This window comes from Macaca thibetana, chromosome 13, assembly GCF_024542745.1.
Source record: "Macaca thibetana thibetana isolate TM-01 chromosome 13, ASM2454274v1, whole genome shotgun sequence".
Classification (NCBI taxonomy): Eukaryota; Metazoa; Chordata; class Mammalia; order Primates; family Cercopithecidae; genus Macaca; species Macaca thibetana.
In genome coordinates, this window is record NC_065590.1 from 58,702,158 (window position 1) to 58,728,335 (window position 26,178).

General features: G+C 35.7%; 2 protein-coding genes and 1 non-coding gene across 12 annotated transcripts in view; 1 reads left to right on the plus strand and 2 right to left on the minus strand.

Annotated features, from left to right (window-relative positions):
- The window catches only part of PPP1R21 (protein phosphatase 1 regulatory subunit 21), a 645,938-nt gene that overhangs the window by 151,087 nt on the left and 468,673 nt on the right, over positions 1-26,178 (minus strand). The gene's annotated exons all lie outside the window — the stretch shown is intronic.
- The window catches only part of FOXN2 (forkhead box N2), a 65,510-nt gene that overhangs the window by 29,593 nt on the left and 9,739 nt on the right, over positions 1-26,178 (minus strand). For 4 of the 10 annotated variants that reach the window (XM_050754885.1, XM_050754876.1, XM_050754879.1 and 1 more), the window contains exon 2: positions 3,639-4,189. In XM_050754885.1, coding sequence (XP_050610842.1) covers positions 3,639-4,175 — 537 coding nt within the window. In that variant the 5' untranslated portion in view covers positions 4,176-4,189. Of the gene's footprint in view, positions 1-3,638; positions 4,190-15,699; positions 15,884-21,959; positions 22,145-26,178 lie in introns of all 10 variants that reach the window. The other 6 variants (XM_050754880.1, XM_050754877.1, XM_050754883.1 and 3 more) reach the window with 4 other exon arrangements.
- LOC126934597 (U4 spliceosomal RNA) lies at positions 9,548-9,687 on the plus strand. The gene has a single exon (XR_007719049.1). It is a non-coding gene; the product is annotated as a U4 spliceosomal RNA (small nuclear RNA).

The following is a 26,178-nucleotide window of genomic DNA, read 5'->3' on the forward strand; positions in this document are numbered from 1 at the left end:
GACCAAATGTGAGCTAGCATGACAGCTGAGAATCCCTGACATTCCCAGAAGAAGGGTCTGCCTCCACTAGGCAAGGTCTTTTTCCACTGGACTCCATCTGGTGCTCCAGAGGAAGACTGCAGGCAGGCCAGGAAGCCTAAGAGAGAAACCCTTATGGATGAAGACAGATGTACAGAATCTGCCAAAGTTTAGGCAAAGATCATCCATGTTCTAGACCTTGAACAAGCACAAGGTGAAGATTCGGTGGTATTGTAGAATAGACACAAATCTGCCTATATTCCAGATTCCTCTCTAATACAAAGCAAAAGCTGTCTGCCACTGAGGAAGAGGCAAAATCCTTCGCCCACTTTAGTCCCAGGCAAAGGATGGCTGTTGCTAAAAGAAAAGTATAAAACCTAGCTATCCCCATATTTAATAAGGCAACGTGCCATGTGCACTAGAAGAAAGGCAGAGCACGACTGCCATTTCTGTGCTCTGCCAAAGTAAGAGTTCATATATTACATCTCACCTCACAGGATGGAGCCTGTCACATTTTATTATTTTTATTTTTATTTATTTATTTTTTTGAGATAGAGTTTCACCCTTGTTGCCCAGGCCGGAGTGCAATGACACAATCTAGGCTCACCACAACCTCCGCCTCCTAGGTTCAAGCGATTCTCCTGCCTCAGCCTCCCCAGTAGCTGGGATTACAGGCATGCGCCACTACGCCTGGTTAATTTTTTGTATTTTTAGTAGAGATGGGGTTTCTCCACGTTGGTTTGGCTGGTCTTGAACTCCCAACCTCAGGTGATCCGCCCTCTCAGCCTCCCAAAGTGCTGGGATTACAGGTGCGAGTCACCACGCCCGGATTATTTTTTTATTTTGAGACAGAGTCTCACTTTGTCATCAAGGCTGGAGTGCAGTGGCACAGTCTTGGCCCACTGCAATCTCTGGGGGTTCCAGCAATCCTCCTACCTCCATTTCCTGAGTAGCTGGGACTACAGGCGTGTACCACCACGCCCAGCTAATTTTTTCTAATTTTAGTAGAGACAGGGTTTTGCCATGTTGCCTGGGCTGGTCTCAAACTCCTGGGCTCAAGTGATCCACCTGTCGCAGCCTCCCAAAGTGCTGGGATTACAGGTGTGAGCCACTGCACTTGGCCAAAGTTGAATCCAGTGTTTTTTGTTTTGTCTTGTGAGACAGAGTCTCCCTTTATTGCCCAGGCTGAAGTGCAGTGGTAAGATGGTCCTGGCATGAAACAGTTTACGTTTTGCTACTGAAGAATGCAGCTCTACACTCTATACTAAGTAGATGGAGAGACTATCTGCTCCTGGGGGAGGCAGAGAAAGACTCACACCTGAAGCACAGGCATCCTGAGCCTGTTTAAGACTAATGCCGGAGAAGAACCAAGGATCCCACTCTGCCCCCTCCAAAAGCCTTGCTCTAAGTAACAAGCAATAGCAATCTAATGCTGTAGGAAGGGCAACAGGGAGAACTATCTTACCTCTCTCCCACCCTCAAATGTGGCACAAGCTGGAAGATGAAGTTGTAGCAGTAATGCCGAAACAAAAAAATCATATTACTCCAAACCTCGCTTTTAAACACAAAGTATTGGCAGTCCACCTCTGTAAGAGTCTGAAGATTGTGGTGTACCGATGGTTATTACTGCAACCACAAACACTCAAAACTCTTCTCAATTACTAACTAGACTGACCAATACCTGTTCACACTAACACCCTGACAGAAGTAGAGGCATGCCTATTTCTGGGTAGAAATATTATGTACTTCCGTCCCTGCCATTCTTTTACAATGTCTGATATTCATTCCAAAATTGTAAAACACATACAAAAACAAGAGATTAAAACAGTCAATAAAACCAGACCCAGAGACAGACCAGATATTGAAACTGACAGACATTACATAATAACTATAATTCATATGTTTATGGATCTAGTGGGGAATTTTATCAGAGACAGAAACTTTCTTAAAAGGAAAATGAAAACATTAGAAATTAAAAATGTGAAGAAGTCCTTCACTGGGGCTTATCAGCAGAATGAACACAATGAAGAAAAAGGGTGAACCCATAGAAAAATCAGTAAAAACTATCCAAACTAAGAGAGAAAGAGTCGGGGAAGGGCAAAGCAATCAAGAAGTAAGACAACTAGCAAATGGTCTAATATATTTTTACTTGGAGTCCTAAAAGTAAGAGTGAGGCAAAAGAAATATTTGAAGAGATAATGAGCAAAAATTTCCTAAATTTAATGATAGGCAATAAACCATATATTTAAGAACCACTGAGAAACCAAAGCGAGATAAAAATAAAGAACACCACAACTAGGCCCATTACAATCAAACTGCTGAAAAGCAGTGATAAAGAGATAAAGAAAAAATATTGAAGACAGCAATTAAAAAAAGAAACATTACATACAGAGAACAAAAATAGGAATGACAGCAGACTTCTCATCAGAAACTATAGGAGCCAGAAGACAACAAATCATCTTTAAAATACACAGAATAAAAAAATGTTAACCTAAATTCTAAACTCGTACACCACAAAAAAAGTTTAAAATAACCATTGCCAGCAAAACTGAATAATGAGAAATTTTAAATAAACTTCTCCAGGCAAAAGGAATTAATCCAGTAGGGCATCAGGCGCCGAGCAACCTTTTCTGTAGAGAGCCAGTTAAGTGAAATGGTGTAATATTATTTGAAGGTGGACCAATGATAAATTAAAGATGTATACTGAAAACCATATAGCAACCACTAAAATAAATAAATAAATAATAAGCCAATAGTAGAGATAAAATTGAAGCATAAAACACACACACACACACACACACACACACACACACACACACACACACATACACAAAACACCTTGGCCGGGCACAGTGGCTCAAACTTGTAATCCCAACACTTTGGGAGGTCAAGGTGGGTGGTGCTTGAGGTCAGGAGTTCCAAAACCAGTCTGGGCAACATGCAAAACCCCATCTCTACTAAAAATACAAAAATTAGCTGCTCATGGTGGCACACAACTGTAGTCCCAGCTATTCTGGATGCTGAGGCATAAGAATCGCTGGAACCCAGGAGGTGGAGGTTGTAGTGAGCGGAGATCGTGCCACTGCACTTGAGGCTGGGCGACAGATCGAGACTGTCTCAAAAAAAAACCCCAAAAAACAACAAAGAAACCCACCAAAAAACCAAAACCCAAAATGAAGAATACCTCAACCCAAAAAAGGCAGGAAAAGTGGAAAAGAAAATCAAATGAATAGCAAGGTGATAGATTTAAACCCAACCATATCAATTTCATTAATTTGAATGGTCTATACTTTGATTATAAGGCAGAGGTTATCATATTGAATAAAGAATCAAATACTGATAGTTATAGGAACACTACAGAAACTAGAAACAAAGAGCTAAAATGATAAAAAGACTAATCTAGGTACCTATAGTAGACAAAACATAATTCTGCTAAGTTTATATCAATATTTAAGAAATTTTAAAACATCTCAAGCAAAAATAAATGATGAACTAATAAAATTCAGTTCAGCTGAAGTGATTTGACTTGACTACTTTTTGTCTCCCCGGTTTGCAGATATTTTAAGGGCTCCATGTTAATTAGTTCCCCCACTTCCCAAATATAATTCATAAACACTGACCTTGCCATGGCTTCTTTCCACTTTCTGAAAACATTTATTCAGGGACAGATTATGTCGAACAGAATTCTTCCAGCCTGTTGGTGCAGTAGCAAAATATGGAAAATGGTCCAGAATCCAGCTATAAATTTCTTTGACAGGCAAACATTTATTTGGAGAGTGCTCAATAGCCATATAAATGAGAAGACTAAAGGAGTATGGGGGCTTTGAAGTTGCTGATTTTTTTTCTGTGTTCTGGTAGCAAGCTGGTCCAAAGGATGGCACATCATCTCCCTCTATGTCATACAATGGACTAACAATTGGAAGACCCTCACTTCCGAGGCTGAAGTTTGTTAGAAGATTAGTACTTTCATGAAGCCAGTTCAAGTTTGTGAGCTCATCATCTGCTGACTCACTGTCCACTAGAGTGGCCTTTGGCCTGGCAGCATCAACAGCTTCAGGCAAGCTTCCCATTTTGTAAATCTGGCTTAATCCTGCAATCTTTTCAGCTCCTGGGGTTTCAGCTCTCTTATCTGGAGTCATTCCAATTACTGGACCCATTTACTCTTATAGTTCTGCAACAAAGGAAACAATTATCAATGTAATACCTTAGAATCTTAAACTCTGGGAAAAAGAAAATACATATGTAAATATCCCCAAATCAGAGAAATTTTGCTATCAATTATCCCACATAATATTTAAGCATCACATTTGTATAATGAAGATACTACTGGTTATAAAACAAGGAAAATAACTTATATTAGTTGAAATGGCTGTAAATAAAGTGCAGCTTTATAGGACCAGGTGTATGGGTGATAGTAACACAATTAAATAATGCATTTTAAATACTTAGTACTTAAGTACCTAGCCCACACTAATCGCCTAATAGGAAGTGGCTATTATTACTTAAAACGGACAGGCTATTTCTTTGAATTATAAGACTTCATATGTATCTTAAAAATCTATGATTTTACAAATAGTTGAATCCTGAAAATAATACATTTGAAATATTATTTAAGCAATATTTTAAAATAAACCCTTTCCTCAAATCTCAACTATTTACTATAAAAAGAAACTATGTATACTATTTTTACAGCATATCATACTAAAAAGAGATAACATTTTTATTTCATTATTTATTTTTCATTGACAAATAATAATTATACATATGGGGTACAATGTGATATTATGATACATGTATATATTGTGAAATGATTAGCTCAGGCTAATTAATATATCCATCACCTCACATACTTATTTCTCTTTGTGGTGAGAATATTTTAAATGTTCTTTTAGGAATTTTGAAATATACATTATTATTAACTATAGTCACCATGCTATGCAATAGGTCACTAGAACTTACTCCTCTTGTGTAACCATAACTTTGTAATCTCTGACTAACATTTCCCCTTTCCCTACACCCTCCTCCTACCCCCACCACCCATATCTGGTTAGCAACCATTCTATTCTATACTTCTGTAAGTCTAACAAGATAACATTTCTTATTCACTAAATTTATTATTAGCTAAATTAAATTCACTATAAGTTTATCATTTCTTTTTAAAATTCCAGTACTTTTAAACTCTGCATTCTATATCATCTCAAGTACTGACATTTCAAGGCTGACATTCTCTTAGTAAGGTCTGAACTGTCCCTGTACTTTCAAGGAGCGCGAAAAATAGCTGTTACTATTCTTTTTTCATTTCTATTTTCTCAAATGATTTTTGTTTTGCATTTTAAACACCGTTCTATTCAAAAACTTTATCATGAGAGAATAACAGACCAGAGAAGAAAGCAATAGGCTAATGTGCTATTTAATTAATTTTCAATGGCTCACAACGATAACTCATTTCTAAACTCAGTGAAAAACCAACTATTATCCTATTCAACCCACTTATGCTTGTGTAACTGAAATAATTGGGGGGAGGGGGTACCTCCAGAGTTTTATTTTGCTTAGAACATAGATGGCAGGTTACTTCAAGAATTCTGAAAACCGGCTAATTTTATTTCTATTTTTTATGTCAGTTATGTAAAAGAGAAAACTGGTTAATTTTAGATGTAGAACAGTTTATCTGAATTCTGGGAGCTACCACCAGAAGTAGCCTCAGAGCACTCCATTAGCAACAGCCTTAGATAATACTTTAGCGCCCAGGCATTCTGCTAAACAATTTACATATGATATCTCAATTAACTGTCAATTAAATCCTATAAGGTAGGCACTATTATTAATTCAACTTTATTGATGAGGAAAATTAATCAGAGAGGTTAAGCATAAGTGGAACTGTCAGAATTTAAAACCAGGCAGACTGACTCCAGAAACAAAATTCTAACCACAATATGTGCTGGCAACAGTATGTACACAACACCTATGAGCACCAATGACTCAAATCCTACTCATTTTAAATCTTAACAGCATTCTTTCCATATCCAGTTCTTATCTCTCTCCTGTGCACCCATAACTTGAAACATCACGACACTGTAAAAAGGAAAAGATCAAACGATAACAGATTTGGTTTCTGTTTCAATCTCTTATGAAAACCACATACATAAGCATTCACATATATGAGCACACAATGTATTTCAGAACTGATATCCTGTACTATATAAGTGATCAAATTATTCATTTTATCACCAAAGTCTCTCTATTCATAGGGACTTTAAAACATGATGAATGAGAATTGGTTGAATAGTGTCTTGCTTCCTTAAAAAACAAACAAAAAAACCCACTCTTTGGTGTACCCAGTGTTCAATTAAAGAAGGGAGTGATTAATTTCTAATGTTTCACTTTTGCCTTGTCACTTAAATCTCCATTCATCTGTCATTACATCTAGAAATTAGAAAGTACCAAACAGCAGTGGCTAACATTTGCTGAGATTTTACTACATTACAGATTCTATGTCATAGGCTTTAAAACGCATCATCTCTACTTACTCTGAACTACTCCTTAGTTCAATATATGTCCTTCCTTTCCAACTGTGAATTCCATGAGGAGTAAGTCTTTTTTTTTTTTTTTAAGAGACAGGGTCTCACTCTGTCACCCAGGTTGTAGTATAGTGGTGGTATCATGGCTCACTGTAACCTCCACCTCCTAGGTTCAAGCGATCCTCCTGCGCCAGCCTCCCAAGTAGCTGGGACTACAGGCGCACACCACCATGCCCAGCTAATTTTTAAATTTTTTATAGAAACAAAGTCTTGCTATGGTTGCCCAGGCTGGTCTCAAACAATTGGCCTCAAGCAATCCTCCCTCCTCAGCTTCCCAAAGTTTTGGGATTACAGGCATGACCCACCATGCCCAGCTGGGATAAGAGTCTTTTACTTTTGTATTCCTAATGAATCTTATCAAAATGTTGAGTATGAGTAGACACTCAAATCATAATTATTTCAGACGGAAATGAACTCATAATACAAATTGTATGTCTATTCTATAAAATGCTGCACTAACTGCCTTTAAGAGTTAATTTATTTTAGAAATGAATGCTTAATGGTAGGAAACATCTTAAGTGGTAACAATAAAAAAAACTGAAATTCATTGTTAAGAATAAGGAAATGGAAATGAAGTAAGCCATTTCCCTAAGGTACTAAAGCTAATAAAAAGCAGAGCCAAAATTATAAACAAGGCTAAGTTCAATATTCAAATTTCTGGCCATTACAGTCACTCTCAATTGCTCAAGTAACTTACATTTTTAGCAATACTGCTTAAAACAGAAATAGTGCGTTTTATTAACGTAACATACTCAAAAAATCAGTTTCTTGATAACTATTGACTAAATTTTCTCATAAGTAATTTAAATGGTTGCAAGTATGTTATTCCTCTGAATTACAAGTTTATAATAAAATTTCATTACTTTAAGATGTAAAGAAATAGTATGGCAACAAATATGCCAAAGAGTTAACAGAGTGTTAATCCAAGCAAAGTTTAAAAAACCAAGTACTGACATTATTAAAAACCAAGTACTGACATCATCTTAGTAAGGTTTGAACTGTCATTGTGTTTGCAAGGAGGAAAAAAAGCTGTTTCTAAACTATCCTTATATAGCACTTTAGAGCACTATCCATTTAGATGAGATCAGACATGTTCAGGGTGCTACGACTGTAGACAGAGCACTACCCACTTAGAATACTAAGTCCACCACAATGGATAAATAGCCAAATGATCTTTTCTCACATATTAAATACAAATAGCAAACAAATATATAAATTTAAAAATTATATAAAAAACTTATTTTAAAAATTATAAACAATTTTGGGCAAGGACCTAGGGCCATTTTGGAAAGCTAACTGGAAATGTGTATCAAGAATTATTAAAAATTTCATTCTTTGAACCAACAATTCCAAATGTGTCACTTTTGTGAAATAATCTTATGTAGGGAAAAAGATACTCCCTTCGCAGCCCACGATGTGTGGAGGGACACAGAGATATTCATCCAAAAATTATTAAAGATAATGGAAAACTATAAACAACTTACATTTTCTATAACAGAGAAATGGTAAACTAAAGCCCATCTATTCAATCTAATATTTAGTAGCCATTAAAAATGACTGACTTGAAGAATGTGAATAAATTAAAAACTGGTGAAAAAGTAAAAAATACATACAAAAAAGAAAACAGTGGTTTATATTACTAACAGTAATCTTTGTCTTTGTTGTTCTGTTTTCCAGTTTTTCTTTAATGTGCTTATTATAGTTTAAAATTAAAACAATAAGCTCAAGGGAGAAAAGGCTGTGCTACATTATTTTTAGTTGTAGTATTTCCATTTCACACACAAAAATCAAATCTTAAAAAGGTCATGGACTTATCAGAGAGCTCAAGTCAAAAACAGAAGCCACCTCTTGTATTCTTAGTACAGCCTATTCTGTTACAAATCTTACATAATACGAATTAGCCCATTGGTAAATAAAGGAATGATTTTAGTACAATGTAAGTCACATTGGTTTGTACATGATTCTTCTCAGCCTATGTTTTTGTACTACCAAATAACAACAGCTGAACCCAAAATAGGCTAACACAGTGGAAAGCAGCAAGCTGCTGAAAAGACAGTATGGTACACAATTCTCATTCAACCCATGTTCTTCTTCTTGGCACAGTTTGGCCACATGCTCTTTCTTGCAAGTGTTTAATGAGCTCTTCTTTCCAAATCTTTATGCATTTTACCCTGGCCTTCATAATCCTGTAGCTTCAACCCTTCCTCGCACCGTGTTCATCTTCTTTTAAAAATCCTAAACTGACCATATTCCTTATTTGTGACAAATTTCATATATGTTTTAACATATTCTAGTATTCTCATTAAGATTTTTTTGTTAGTATTCTGGATACAAAGCTGCATATTTTTCACTTTTGAGTGAGTTGGCCCATCAGCTGAGCACAATTTTAGTGTTTTCAGGAATATATAAATATGCATTATTACTACAAAAAGATCTGTATATTTCACAATAAAATCAAGAAAACTTTCAATTTTATTTATTTTAAAAATTATAGTCTTATGAGAAACTGCATCTTAAAATGAACTGAAACCATTCACTAGCAGAGCATTAATAATATGCATGGTCAATTTCCTTCATAAAGCCAAATGCATAAATAGAAGGAAACCTGGGCTTGTAACATAACATTTTATTACTCCTTTAAGAACAGTATTTCAACGGACCATATAAAATTGTGGTACATAACAAATATTACTTTAAAAAAAGCCAAAATAATATGATGTGGGATTTAAAAAATATATTCTAATTTTTAGGAGTATAACTAGCTTAATCCAAGTAACTAATACAACCACTAATAAACAAATTTCTAAAGCCAAGACACTGCTATCCAAAAAAGTAGATAAATGGACTATACACTTTAGCAAAGTACAAATTTGTGTTAAGGCTCCCATCTTCTATATTCTAAAAAAGAAAAAGAATTATTCACAAGGAGATTTTTAAAAGTGGAGAGTTAAAGCTTTGTGCAGTGGCAGTATCGCAGCCAATGAGGTTTATCTGAGCACAATTATTGCTAACTGGAAACTTTTCCCAATACCCCACTACAATTACTTGCAATATAGTCAGCACTGGCAATTTTTGATAGTCTCTATGGAGACATAAACAAACAAATAAAATACGAAAAATAAATAAAAATAAAAGTGGAGAGTTCAAACCAACCCAGTACAATCACTCTGGAACCCATCTAGAGCTTGATTGTGTGCCTGCCATGGCGGTATCTTGAGAAGAAGGCCTGAGATTTAAATGTACTATTTTTTTTTCCACCGTTGTGCAGCTCATGCATCTCCAAAGGTGTCTAACAGAGATCTGCACATCTGCGTATTATGTTCAATGTTATAGTGATACCCTACTCTAGGATAAGAAAAATAAAATTACATATTGGAATTCTCTGAGCGTTTCCCAAAAGGTCATTGAAGAGCATTTTTGCTTAGGTCGGTATTAACATCGGTAAGAGAGAAACGCTTCAGAGACTACATAAGAAAAGGGAAACAAAGCCACAGAATTTCAGCATTACCTAAAACACAATATGCTGCATTACAGAGAATTAGATGTGTCACAGTGATAGCCTTTTTTGCCCAAAATAACTAAGAAACCTACTAAACACAAAACGTTGGTTTAACCAAACAGAATTTTGACTTATTTTTCTACACTTTTAACTGATTAATTATTAAAGACTGAGTTAACAAAAGGTTTTTTCTTTATATTTTTCCAGATGTTAGAACCCTTAAACGTTATCTAGCCTTCCACATTTAAACATCATGTAAAATAAAATTACATGGAAGACATTCCGAGACTTGTTTTTTCTCTCATCAAATTCATTAACATTATTGCAGCAGTAATTCATTTTTAGGGAGACTAGTATTCCATTTTATGAATATTCAATAATTTCTTATACTCTTAAGGAACATTTAATTGTTTATGTTTGGGACTACTACAAGTACTATTGTTATAGAAGTCTTTGTTCATATCACCTGGAATACAAGTGCCAAAAATTTCTCGAGTATACATCTAAAAGTTGAACATATGTCAAGAAGCAGAATTATTTGGTCACAGAATAGTCTTCAACTTTAATTGATGACCAACTGCTTACCAAAAAAATGCTGAATCAGTTACCACTAACCAGGAATGTATATACCAAATGCTTCATGTACTTGCCAAAATTGTTTTTTGCCAATCTGATGACTACTGTATTAGTCCGTTCTTAAGCTGCTAGAGGGACATATCAGAGACTGAGTAATTTATAATGGAAAGAGGTTTAATTGGCTCACAGTTCTGCACGGCTGGAGAGGCCTCAGGAAACTTACAATCATGGCAGAAGGGGAAGCAAAAACATTCTTCTTCAAATGGTGGCAGGAAAGAGAAGTGCTGAGCAAACTGGGGAAAAGCCCCTTGTAAAACCACCAGATCTCGTGAGAACTCACTATCACAAGAACAGCTTGAAGGGACCACCCCCATGATCTAATCACCTACCATAAGGTCTCTCCTCAACACGTGGGGGTTACAATTCGGATTACAATTAAAGATGAGATCTGGGTGGGGACTCAAAGCCAGACCATATCAACTATGAAACTCTATCTCCTTGTAGTTTTAATTTGCATTTCCCAGATTAGTAACAGGGTGGAATACCTTTTCATTCATTTATATCTGTATATGGATATATAGAATATGAATATATACATATATACGAACATACAGCTATGAATATATACCTATCTATATACCATTTGGGTTTCCTCTTCCATAAAGCATCTATTGAAGCCTTGTGCCTATTTTTCTATGAGTTTTCTTAATGATTTGTAATGTGTGGATACTAATACTTATATGTGATACAAATATCTCTCCCCAGTAGATGACCTGTCTTTTCAATCTCTTTATTAGTTGTCTTTTAATAAGAAACTTCTTTACTTTCATATGGTGGAATTTATTAACCCTTTTCTTTATGGTCTGCAGTTTGTTTTATAGTTTTTGCCTCCTCAACTCACCAAAAATGTATACGCGTATTTTTTATCCAATTTCATCTTTCACATATAAACATAAAATTGTTCCAGCACCGTTTATTAAAAACTTCAGGCCGAGCGTGGTGGCTCACGCCTGTAAGCCCAGCACTCTGGGAGGCCAAGGCGGGCGGATCACGAGGTCAGGAGATCGACACCATCCTGGCTAGCCTCTCTCTACTAAAAATACAAAAAATTAGCCGGGCGTGGTGGCGGGCGCCTGTGGTCCCAGATGCTTGGGAGGCTGAGGAAGGAGAATGGCGTGAACCCAGGAGGCGGAGCGTGCAGTGAGCCGAGATCGAGCTGCTGCACTGCAGCCCCCGCAACAGAGCAAGATTCTGAGATTCCGTCTCAAAAAAAAAAAAAAAAATTCATTCTTCCTGTTAGAAGAACCAATCCACCATCAGTCCTTAGCGTCCCTGCACACTCTCATCTGTTAAGAATGCAAGGCCTTTTATCTGGGCCATTTCTCAATTTTTGTCCGCTGCAAGCAAACCTGAGGTATGATTTAACATCTCCTACTAAAGAACAGGCCAACTTCCAACATCTCTTCTCTCATCCATGAGATACTGAGAAAAAAAATTTTTTTAATTTCCATGTGATTAAAAAAGTTTTTTTTTGGTTACCTATTTCTAATCTAACTGAGTTGGTATTACAATAGTGTATAAGGTATCAATCTCTAAAATTTGTTGAAACTTGTTTCATGGCCCAGTACATGATTAATTTTCATAATGATTCACTTGATGTTTCTATGGTGTGTGGATGAAATATAAGTCCATTGGATGAAGCTTGTTAACCGCACTGTTTAAATTTTCTATATTCCTACTAATCTTTTTTTGGGATCTGCTTTCTACATCAAATACTTAGGCAGATATATTACAATCTCCTGCTATACTGGTAAAATTTTTCAATTTTTTCCTTGTACATCTGTTAACTTTTTGCTTCATTTTGTGGCTATGGTTATTAATTGCATGTAACTTTAAAACATATATACTCCTACCAAATTAGCCATTTCCCATTATGTATCAATTCTTTTTGTCTTTAAGTCTATTTGAAATGATGTACTAGCTTTCTTCCCATTAATATTAGCCAGGCAGCAACCTAAGTGTCCATCAACGAAAGGAATGGATGTGGTACGTATACACAATGGAGTACTCTTCAGCCATGAAAAAGAATGAGATCAGGCCAGGGGTGGTGGCTCACGCCTGTAATCCTAGCACTTTGGGAGGCAGAGGTGGGCGGGTCATTTGAGGTCAGCAGTTCAAAATCAGCCTGGCCAACATGGTGAAACCCCATCTGCACAAAAAAAAAAAAAAAAAACCCACAAAAATTAGTGGGGCATGGAGGTGTGTGCCTGTGGTCCCAGCTACTTGGGAAGATGACGCAGGAGAATCGCTTGAACCTGGGAAGTGAGGTTACAGCGAGTTGAGATCACACCACTGCACACCGGCCTAACCAACAAAGGGAGACGACTCAGTCTCATAAAAAAAAAGAGAGAGACCCAATCATTTGCAACAACATGGATGGAACTGGAGATCATTATGTTAAGTGAAATAAGCCAGGCACAGAAAGACAAACATCACATGTTCTCACTTATTTGTAGGATCTAAAAATCAAATGAATTGAAATCATGAACATAAGAGTAGAAGGACAGCTACCAGAGGCTGGCAAAGGTAGTGGGGGATTAGTGGGAGGGAGGTGGGGGTGGTTAATGAGTACAAAAAAAAAAAGAATAAGACCTACTATTTGATAGCACAATAGAGTGACTATAATCAATAATAACTTATTTGTATATTTTTAAATAACTTAAAGAATGTAATTAGATTATCTGTAACTCAAAGGATAAATGCTTGAAAGGATGGATACCCCATTTCCCAGGAGGAGCTTATTTCACATCGCATACCTGTATCAAAACATCTCACGTACCCCATAAATATATACACCTACTATGTACACACTAAAATTTAAAAAAATAAAAAAAAAATTGCCAGGTGTATGTTTTTCCATCATTTTACTTTCAACATTTTTGTTTTCTTGTAGTCTCTATTCTATATCCCATATAAATGAATATTGTTTTTAAAGGCATGCATGTATTTGGATTTACTTCTACCATCCTTTTTGGTATCCCACTCTTTCCATGTTAATTTTTATCTTTCTTTTCTTGCCTTCTTTGGTATGATTCTTTTTTCTCATTCCATTTCTTTTAATCCTCTATTAGTGTGGAAGTTATATACATATTTCTATCATTGAAATGTTACCTTATAATTTTTGATATATACTTCTAAAATTCCAGTTATCTTTAGTCTGCTCCTAAACAATAAATAACAATACATATATATACACATATATATATAGATATATATTTTTTTTTTTTCTTTTTTTGAAACAGAGTCTTGCTCTGTCACCCAGGCTGGAGTGCAGTGGCACAATCTCAGCTCACAGCAACCTCCGCCTCCCGAGTTCAAGTGATTCTCCTGCCTTGGCCTCCTGAGTAGCTGATACTACAGGCGTGCACCACCACATCCGGCTTTTTTTCAAAAATATTTTTGGTAGAGACTGGATTTCACCATGTTGGCCAGGCTGGTCTCGAACTCCTGACCTCAAGTGATCTGCCCACCTCGGCCTCCCAAAGTGCTGGGATCACAGGCGTGAGCCACTGTGCCCAGCAACAATAAAAAGATCTTTACATGATAGCGCCAATCACCTTCTCCTTGTTTATAATATAATATAGCTTTTTCTTTTTCAAGACGGAGTGTCGCTCTGTTGCCCAGGCTGGAGCGCAGTGGCACGACGTTCGCTCACTGCAAGCTCTGCCCCCCACCGGGTTCATGCCATTCTCCTGTCTCAGCCTCCTGAGGAGCTGGGACCGCAGGCACCTGCCACGATGCCTAGCTAATTTTTTTGTATTTTTAGTAGAGACGGGGTTTCACCGTGTTTGCCAGGATGGTCTCGATCTCCTGACCTCGTGATCCACCCGCCTCGGCCTCCCAAAGTGCTGGGATTATAGGCGTGAGCCACCGCGCCCACCCAATATAGCTTTTTCTTAACTTCATAAGATGCTATTACTATTTATGCAGTCCATTTTTATTCACCCATATAATTGTCACTCTCTTTCATCGTTTCTTCTTAAATCTCAGATTTTCTACCTATGATCATTCACTTCTGCTTAAAAAATAGTCTGCCAGTGAACTTTCACATTTTGTTTGTATGAACATGTCTTTATTTTGTCCATGATCTTAAAAGATGTTTTTGCTATAGAATTCTACACTGTTATTTTGTCTCACATATCATTTCATAGTCCATTACTATTTCCATTACTGTTATCGAAGCCTGATAATCCTTTGGAGGCAATGTCTTTTCTCTTAAAAATGTTCCCTTTATTAACCTCTTTGTATTTTCCAATTTCTTGTCTATATTGTGCTCTAAATTTCCTAAGATTTACCTTTCATTATGCTAACTTTTCAATATATTTGCTTTTATACCTATTCACTGAATTTTAATTTCAATTACTATTTTCATTTCCAGAACTTCTGTTTCTGTTTCAACATGTTTGCTCTTTTTATTTTTAAGCCTCTTACTGAACATATTAAATGTATTTATTTTCTATTTTCCATCTGATAATTCCAAAATGTGAACTATTTGCAGATCTGACTCAAATGATTCTCTTATATTGTGCCTTTTTTCTTGGATGGTCTGCAGTTTTTATTATAAGCCACTTATTTTCATTAGAACTTTACCAACGGGAATTCTTTGATAATGATGATTACACGTTAGGTTTTATCAGGCCCTTGGGAGTAGTAACAGCCCAGGATCATTTTAAATTCTTAAGGTTTAGTGTGAATTCATGCTGCAACTAGTGTGAGAACTGGTTTGTGGTAGCACATTTTCAGTGACATTTTTTCGATTTACAGCAATATTCAAGAAAAAAATTTACCTGTAGAAACCCTGGGGGCATAAAGGGAAAGAATTTCTATATCACTCTTACAAAAGTGCAGTACAATGGGGCTCCAAATTAATGAGGAAGACTATTTCCTGCTAAATGCTCCACCCTGATTGGGTCTAGGCTTTGCTTCCTGATCCCTGAGCCCCACAAAGCCAAGAACAGAGAAGCTCACCTGTATGGCAAATATCCTCAAGGCAATAGCCAGGTTCAGAACTCAGCTTGCCCTAAGTACTCTCCCCTTTGCGCCAGAGCACTGATGCATTTAAGATTTTATTTTATCCAGCATTTTAGGTTGTTTTCAGCAGAAAGCTGAAGGTACTTGGTACCTTGATCCAGGTACATGGTTCACCATGCTGCTGGAAACAGATATTTACATTAATTTCTGATGACAGTGTCACTAAAGTACATTATCCTTTATTTTAGCACATAATTTCTTATGTTTTCCTTTCTGCCTCAGCACACTTGAGAAGTTTGACATACTTCTAGCAAGAGTTGCTCATTATGACAACGAATCCCAATCGGAAGTAGGTAAAGTACATATCCCTGGAGGTAAATGATTAATGGATACATTCTACAGGTCACAAGTGTTGCAAATTTTCATTTTGTGCTTTCATTTCAATAATAAAAAATGTATTTTGCCATTTTCAAAGAGAAAAGTGAGAGATATTTTTAAAGAAAACTGCTCTAAGAACTAAAGTTGCAGATTCTCAAAATGAGATTTTTTTTTCTTTAAAAGAGATCCATATTATTTGAGAGAGGCACTGCTCCATACTGAAAGGTCTCACATTGCTATATTTAAGTTACCAAACAAACCTTACTTCCATATCTTAGTCCTCAATGGTACTGTATGTAGTCAATGTACCTGATTATACAGGTCTGCGATTCCTTATCTAAAAACCTTAGGGCCAAATATATTTCAAAATTCAGAATTATTTTGGATTTCAGAAAGGTAATACGGTATCTATATATATACATATATTTCTCTCACATCCTAGTGAAGTCTAAGGAATACCCCAAAATAAATATGTTAATATTTCTGTGGCAAAATGTATATTCACACTAAGAAGGGGGTAAAGACCACCAATACCCTTATATCCACTCAGATCATGTTTTACCACTATAAGGGTTAAGAAAACTTTTGGTTTCCGGAGGATTTTGGATTTCTAAATCATGGAAATGGACTTACCGATTTATTACCTGTTACAGAATGGAAAGCCAGGTAAAATTCATTAGAATTTCACATACCACCACAGATCTGAATAAAATCTTAATAATAGTAAAGAGCTCACCTTAAGGGACATGAATTTAATGCATAAACTTTCTGATTCCCCCACCCCCACAAATACTTATAAGTCTCTTTTTTGTCTATCTGTGGTTTAACAGTTGAGGATACAGAGTAAGTAACCTCCTGGTAAGGAAATGTATTATGAATTACTATAATGTCAGAAGTACCTAAATGCACATAGGAATTTTAAATATAGAAATTTAAATCTATATAAAATGTATATAGGAATTTTAAATGCTAAAGATAAAGTATTAGCTATATTGGACCATGATTATAGTATCTCTGCATCTAGCAATGTAGATAAAAGGTACAGAAAGAGATGTGTAAGAGATATACTATTCAGAAGAACCTCTTCTGGTTCTTTTCTAAGAGACTTCAAATCAGAAACTTCTTGCATCTACTACATGCATGGCTCTGTTGTCATAGTTAGAGTCTATGGTAAATATTACATAATTTATAAAATGAAAGTCTTCTTCCTTTAGAAAGAAATTAACATACATAATACTAGGAGATATTGGGCAGAAACTTGAGGAGGCAATATATTTGAAGTTGAAATTGTGAAGGATAAGGAACTCCATTAATTTAAAAATTCGAAAAGTAAAATCTAAATCATTTATCTTGGTATTAATTACATCTGGAGACAGTGAAGCAAGGGATTATCAGCATGAGCTGTGAAGAAATACTGCTTGGGTTCAAATCCCAGCCCTGCCTTTCACTAAGCTATGAGACTTATCAATTTAGAATTATACTACTACTTACTTTCATAAGATTCTTAGTACAAATTAAACAACAAAAATAAAGCACTTAGAACAGAGGTACAGAGTAAGTATACAATGAATACTAGCTGCAGAGATAGTAATGATGGTTATTACTATTATAAATTTTAAAATTATTAGCTTTCTTCCTAAAGTAGATGTATAAATATTATAACCTCCAAATATAAAACTTAGGGTACAAAATCAGTAACAAGGATTTATATTTTGAAGTTTTGAAATTAAAAAAATATTTGTCTAGTGTTAAGGATAGATCTCCCTCACGACCAATGATATCCAATGACGAGGTGGCCAAATGAGATCAGGACTTCTTGGAAGAGTGCCACAATATGTGTTTCATAATTTTCTTTATTATTCCACTTTCACTTCCTTATTATATTTGTCTCCATGCACTTTGCTTGCAGATATTTTGCCAATCATGCAACATGATAGAACCCTTCTTCTAATCCTTGTAGTTTAAATAATCCAAAAGAACTTAAAATACATAAACTTTTAATATTTTGTTATTAATGGCCAAGAAAGGTCTAAATTACTTTATTAACAGCTTTGTCTGATGCCAACATTCTCACACACACACAAAAGAATTTATGAGCAATAAAAATAACTATACTACCTCTGAAATAATCATGAGTTTTCACTATTAATGCCATTCTCAATAATAAAAAGAAAAGACACAGCAACAAATGTAATGGCATCATCAAAACTGGACAAGAATATAAATATCTCCTAGTTACATTCATTTGTAAGTACTATTCTGTTTCAGAATTCTTAAGTTAAAATACACAAAATAATAATTTTCTATCCATTTTTGAGATAATACTTTTTTTTTTTTTTTTTTTTTTTTTTTTTGAGACTGAGTCTGGCTCTGTCGCCCAGGCTGGAGTGCAGTGGCCGGATCTCAGCTCACTGCAAGCTCCGCCTCCTGGGTTTACGCCATTCTCCTGCCTCAGCCTCCGGAGTAGCTGGGACCACAGGCGCCCGCCACCTCGCCCGGCTAGTTTTTTGTATTTTTTAGTAGAGACGGGGTTTCACCGTGTTAGCCAGGATGGTCTCGATCTCCTGACCTTGTGATCCGCCCGTCTCAGCCTCCCAAAGTGCTGGGATTACAGGCTTGAGCCATCGTGCCCGGCTGAGATAATACTTTTAACAAATGAGGCAGATCTAAGAAAAATATATAAATAACATGGTTAATTCCAGCCTAGCAACTACAGTACATTAAAAATACAGGTATACGAATATAAAATTTATTTAATGACCAAAAAAAATCCAGCTCAGTTAAGAAATTTTCATGAACATAAAGGTTCTGGGTTTTCTTCTGGTTCTGTCACCCAGGCTGGAGTGCGGTGGCACGATCATAGCTCACTGCAACCTCAAGCTCTTGGGCTCAAGTGATCCTCCCACCTCAGCTCCCTGAGTAGCTGGGACAACAGGCGTGTGTCACCACACTCAGCTAATATTCTTATTTCTGTAGAGGCAGGGTCTCCCTATGTTGCTCAGGCTGGTCTCAAACTCCTGCGCTCAAGGATCCTCCTGCCTTGGCTCCTCCCTAATTGTAAGGATTACAGGTGTGAAACACTGTGCCTGGCCAACATAAATGATTTTTAGTGTACTCTTTAATAACTTACATAGGTCCACAGCAAATAAAGCATAGCTGCAATTAACTCGGTTCGATTAATTATGGGTTCAATACCTTTAAAAAGTGCTTTTAAAGGTTTATTATTGAATCTCTTCATGCCACATTTTCAATTTTATTTAAGTTTCTATCTTACGTATACTATAGTTCTTAGGGTCCTAAATCTATGTTGTTTCTAAATAATTGTTTAATTTTTTAAAATGTATATTTCATCCATTATATTGTCTAAGAATTCTTACTGGGAAATAAAATATAGCCCTGAGAAAAGACTCAGATCAAAACAAAATACGATAGTCAATTCTTGATAGCCCAAAGCAAACGTAGGCAAATTTAGTGTTTCCTTGTACCCTTGGGCCAGTCACTGAATATCTTTCCTTATTACCTCTTTGGGTAATGAAGAACATCAATTGTGCTGTTTCTAATAAGCTTTACTACATGGAGTGAAAAAGAACCATGCCATCTGTTATTTCTACTAGAACTGGAAAGAAGTTGAAACCAACACTTGAATAAACTGTACCAAGAGGCCTGAGGAAGACTGTAGTCAGTCCCAGGCTTTAAGCAAGAAATAATTAACCTCAAACTATATGGCTGTATCTAGCCTACAGACAAAATTGTTTCTCACCATTTTGACCCTACTACTCCAGCTTCTTACTTAAAATCAGTCCCATTAAATACTTAAACATGTGAATCCTGAAGCATATAAAAATAGGATTTTTTGGTTACACTTAATTTAAAAGTTTGCAATCTCTAATTCTTTTTAGGTGGTCTTAAGATATTTGGAAACTTTAACTGCATGTCATCAGCATATAAATCAATTTCATAAATGTCAAAAGAGCAACCAGAAAGCAGGCATCATCTCAGATTTGTGGCTTTCTTATCCAATCACTCTCAAGTAACCAATATTAAAAAAACAAATTGACTTAGGCTAAGATAACCCTACTAAAGGGAAAGAGATAGTCATTCACTGAATTCAGATCACTAAACAATGTTTTTCACAGAAAAAGAAATGTCTACTACAGAGCTATGGCAAAGCCCAGAAATCCAAATGTTTGTCAATTTTATGGAAACTGCCTAGCAATTAGTTCAATTCTTCACTGCAATTTATTTAAGCTTTGCCACTAAGATTTAATATATAATCAAATAAATTTCCATTCAATTTTCCTCTCCTTTCCTCACCTCCAATATTCTTAGGAATGAACCATATTTATTAATTATAATAAGGTACCATTTCTCAAGCCTGGAAGCCACAGCATTGTATTTCCCAGATTTATTCAAAAGTATAATCAGATTACAATAAACTTGACATAATATATTTTAGCAGTTTATAGATACTAATATTTTCTAAATCTGAAGACTTCCTCATTTTTAAAAAGGAAAACAATTTTTTATTTTTTTTGCTTGTAATTAAGGTTGGTTCTCATTCAAAAAAGGAAAACAATTTTCTTCCTGTTAATTTGTCGAGTCAGTAGCAAAAATAAAGTCTAGCATTTACTGAACGCACATTATCTGCAATGCACTGTGTAATAAACTTAACAGCCACTACAGCTTTAAAGATATTCCATAATCTCAGAATACCTAAAAACATTGGTAAACCTCATGTAAGAAAAAAAAAAGGCATATAAAAGGAAGGAACTCACAACCTTTCCTACTGATTTAACAATACATTTTTGTTTTGATTAAGATTCTCCATTATAAATAATGTCTATCCCCATAAAATCCAATACTGAGATTACAGGGTAAAATCAAATCCCAAATGTACTGCAAAAAGATGTATATTTGATTATAATGCTACATGATGTCATGCATCCAGGAGAACTGAAGCATTATGGTCTCTTAGGGATAAAACTGCCTCTTGGTCATAGATTTAGGTGACACAGCATGTGATCCATTGTCTCTAAACAAAAAATGTGTGCAGCTGCATTTTCTAGTCAAGGGGGATGGGAGTGCAGAATACAAAAGGGTCAAAGATCTGTCTCGTGGAGAAATTGCTTCTCAAATGAGAGTAAAAAATGAAATAAAAGTGAGTGGGGGGAAACCTTTCTCCAACTCATACTAAAAGCAGATACCCTTAAAACTAAAACAAAATAAAAAAAATATGTGTGGCAACCTTCCACTGAATTCACTTTTCTCCTATACTAACTTGCCCAGATTCAATTTGTAAACCATGTGTTTAGATGCCACTTCTATTTAAATATTAATAATTTTCTGTCAATTGTACATAGTATATAGACTTTCTCTACACAATGTTGCAGTATTTGTCTCAAAAAGAAAAGTGTAGTCATTCGTCCCTTTCTTGGGGAAGTTAAAATGAACCAATAACCTACAAACCTGATATTTTCTGCATAAAGACCAAATACATTAAAATGAGTCCCTAGCACATAATCCTCCTCCCTTTCACAGAAACACCGATTTCAAAAAGCAGTACCACAAAAGATCTAAATTGAGTGAAAACTGTTTTAAGAAAAATGGTTATTTTTAATAAATGTTAAAAAAATTGGTGACTAAATAATTCATAAACTTCTATTATCTCAAACATAGCACTTACATACCCTACACGTTACTAAATATGACAAAAAAGAACCACTACTAGCTCTTAGAGTAAATCTGACTTAGAAAACCCATCTACTTAAACTTCAGGATTGCTATCAATGCCACATCTAAACACAACTAAGTTAAAAGCAGAAAAAAACTGACAGCACAGAAATCAAAGAACAAAAATATAAGGATAAAAATATACTTACCATCTAGAATCAGAAGTAATATCACCTGTACTATAAGTCATACAGTGACCAATTATTAGCCAACCAGCACTTTGGTTTTTTGACAGACTTGTACAGTCAGCCCTCTCCATCTGTGGGTTCTGTATCCATGGATTCAACCAACTGCACATCAGAAATATTTGGGGGGAAAAAAAGGTTGGTTGTATCTGTAACGAACAGATATAGACTTTTTTTTCTTGTCATTATTCCCTAAACAATACAGTATAACAACTATTTATGTAGGATTTACATTGTATTAGGTATTATAAGTAATCCAGAGACTTAAAGTACAGTATATGGAAGGAAGTGGGTAGGTTATATGCAAATACTACACCAAGTAATACAAGAAACTTGAGCATCTGTGGATTTTGCTATCTTCAGGAGGTCCCAGAATCAATCCCCCATGATATCAAGGGATGACTATATTGACTTGAAAAACAACACTGAAAGGAACAAAGTTATAGAAACCTAAAAAGTCAACAGATCTAATGTCCTAAAGGACAAATTTGATTGGCATTTGAATACAAACAAGCAGTCTTGTCATCAAAATTTGTTTATGTATAATATTTCAATGCCTTGAATATATGTCATAGTCATGCAGTAAATCATCTATAGCCAATTGAATTGCTCCACTGAAAAGAAGCATCTTTTAAAAGTATATTCGTGATCAGAAATAAATCTAATAAATGCAGACAATATCTTACTAACAGCCCTAATGTCAAATTTGGAAAGCAAGAGTAAAACTTAGGACTCTATACTGATTGGTTTAATATATTGATTTTATATGTAATTCTAAAAGCAAAAATATAATTAACACAAAATTAAGTTGATTTTAAATAGGGTTACATTAACCTCATACGTACCCTGACTTAAAAATATATTTATGCTAAAAAATTATTAAAGATATTCATGTTATTAAAGACTATCTCCAGCTGGGCACGGTGGCTCACACCTGTAATATCAGCACAGCACTTCGGGAGGCCAAGGCAGGTGGATCACCTGAGGTGGGGAGTTTGAGACCAGCCTGACCAACATGAGAAACCACGTCTCTACTAAAAATACAAAATTAGGTGTGGTGGCGCATGCCTGTAATCCCAGCTACTTGGGAGGCTGAGGCAGGAGAATTGCTTGAATCCAGCAGGCAGAGTTTGTGGTGAGCCAAGATCGCGCCATTGCACTCTAGCCTGGGCAACAAGAGTGAAACTCCGTCTCAAAAAAAAAAAAAAAAAAGACTATATCCAGATCATTTTAGAAAGTAATACTTTCTAAAATAAATGTTTCTAAATAAACTTACATGGAATATAACCTAAATTCTAAAAAGCCATTATCAACTGCAGCTACATATAGATAAGTAGTCTAGTGGTCACTACTAGCAGACATGGTTAGCAAGTGAGTGGATGTTAGTTCTATTTGCTACTATAAATACTGGAAAAGAAAATGACTATTTTTTTTTTCTTTTTGGAGACAGATTAATGTTTGCAGTATTTTGTTTTGCTTTTTTTTTTTTTTTTTAAAAACCTGTTGAGTTTGAGATGTTTGTGAGATATCCAAGTAGGACAGGCATTTGGGATATACATGATCTAAAGTTCAGGAAAGAGGTCTGGTCTGGAGATAACTTTTGGAGTCATTAAATCTGAAATATCTCTCAAATCTGTCCACTTTTCTCCATTTTCACTGTCACAACTATACCCTAGGTCAACATTATCTTTCATCCAGACCACTGCAAAGGTAGTATAGGTTGAATATTCACTCCTTATCAGAAATTCTTGAGACCAGAATGCTTTGGATTTGGGATTTTTGGGGACTTTGGAATATTTATTTGTATATATATGATGAGATACTTTACGGATGAGACCTAAGTCCAAACATAATATTCATTTGTTTCATATATATCTTATGCAAACAGCCTGAAGGTAATTTTATTTTTCCCTTAGAGATGCTGAATAAACCATGTGTTGGTTTGAATAAACCATGCACCTGCATTTTGACTACAAACCATCACATTAGGTCAGGGATGGAATCTTCCACTTGTGGCATCATGTTGGCACTCAAAAAACTTCAGATTTTGGAGCATTTCAGATTTTGGGTTTTTGCATTAGTGATGCTCAACCAGTATACATGAATGGAAACCCCTATGGTGTGTTCTGCACAACCACACACAGTAGCTCCTACAGTATCTTCCTAAATTAAGTCTCCCTACACTTATGCCAGACTCTCTCTTAATTTGTTATCTGTAATATAGCTAATGTAATACTGCAGAATGCAAATCTAGCAATGTCCCTTTCCTGCTTAATCCATCATGGGGACCCTTAGGTCAAAATCCTTAACCTTGTATACAAGACCCTGCATATTTTAGCCATGCTCTAACCTTTCAGGACACATTTTTTGCCACCCTTTTCCTTGTTCTTTTCATTTCATATATCTGAATAGACCATGCTTTCTCCTCTCTCAGAGCCTATACACATCCTACTCCTGCCTGGAACACTCTTCATTCCACCTAACCCTGGCTAACTGCTATTTATTACTCGCACCTCAGCTTGGAAATCTTGGGAGAAGAAGGCCGGGCACGGTGGCTCATGTCTGTAATCCCAGCAATCTGGGAAGCCAAGGCAGGCAGATCATTTGAGGCCAGAAGTTTGAGACTGGCCTGGCCAATATGGCAAAAACCCCATCTATACTAAAAATACAAATATTAGCTGGGCATGGTGGTGTGTGCCTCTAATCCCAGCTAGTTGGGAGGCTGAGGCATGAGAATCATCTGAACCTGGGAGACACAGGTTGCAGTGAGCCAAAATCGCGCCACTGCACTCCAGCATGGGTGACAGAGGAAGACTCCGTCTCAAAAAAAAAGAAATCTTGGGGGAAGAATTCTCTAAAATCCCAGAGTATGGAGAAGCCCCAGTTCTACTCTCCCACAGTGCTCTTTTTGATAACAATTGCCACACCTGAGATGGTTTAATACATATCTTTCTTGACTAACTGAAAGCTTGATAAGGGCAGAGCTAGTTGTCTGTTTTGTTTATTGCTCAAATATTTGTTGTCCGGCAAATCTTGGCTCTAGTTCTGCTAGTACGTAATTTTGTCATCTGTAAAATGAGATGTTAGACTTTATAATAATAATACAAATTCTAATCAAAACTGAAATTCAAATATTACTAGCTTTCCTATAGATACATACACGTGAGATCTACATTTCCCCTCTGTATCTATTCCACATACACTCACGTTATATTCCATACATATTTACAGATGTATGTGTACATTACAAATACACACACACAGAGAATGAAAGAGCTAGTACTTTCATAAATTTAAAAAAACTCATTGAATGCTTATTGGTAACAGGTATTGTTGTAAATACTTTACTAGTATTAACTCTTTTAATCTTACTCATAACAACCCTATCAAGTAGTTGCCATTATTAGTGTCTATTTTATATGCAGAAACACATACAGAGAAAGATTAAACAGTGTGCTCCAAACTGGAAGTACGGCTCTAGAGTTCACACTATTCACTACTACACTAGCCTGACATCCTGCCTAGATTGCTTTATAAGTACCAAAGACCAAAAACAAACAAACAAGCAAAAATCAATATATGATTCAGTATCTACATCCTCAAGCTAATGCTTCTGTATTAGAAGTCAGTCCAAACTATACTAATCCTGTTCAAATACATTTCTCTACATGCTTGCTTTTGATATTCTAACAACTGGATTGTCTACCTTCCCTATCATCATTCAGTCAAACCCTAATATTTAAGGCCTAGTAACAACTCCTCCACATAATTCCCACCCCCAGCTTTTTTCTGTTAAGAGTCTTTAAATCTCTCCGTGTTCCAACTGCATTTACATTTCTTCTTTTTACTGTAATTATTTATGTTAAGAGAGCAAAAGAAACAATAGACATGAGATCACTTCATAAACACTAAAGTTATTTTATAAGATACTTAATACACACCAAGTCAAAAGTATTGTTAACCAAAGAAAGAAAATAGAAAACAATGGACTCAATATCCCTAAACAGAGTACTTCAAAAGCAAGCACAACCTGGCTCTAACTTGCTGCCAATTTGAATAGAAAGGGAAAATTATACCCAAACCATACCACATCATTAAGTTTTGTTTTAACTAATCAAAGAAGCCATTTTAATCAAACTACATGAAACAAAAAAAAAATTGAAGGATGAAATATGATATTCAT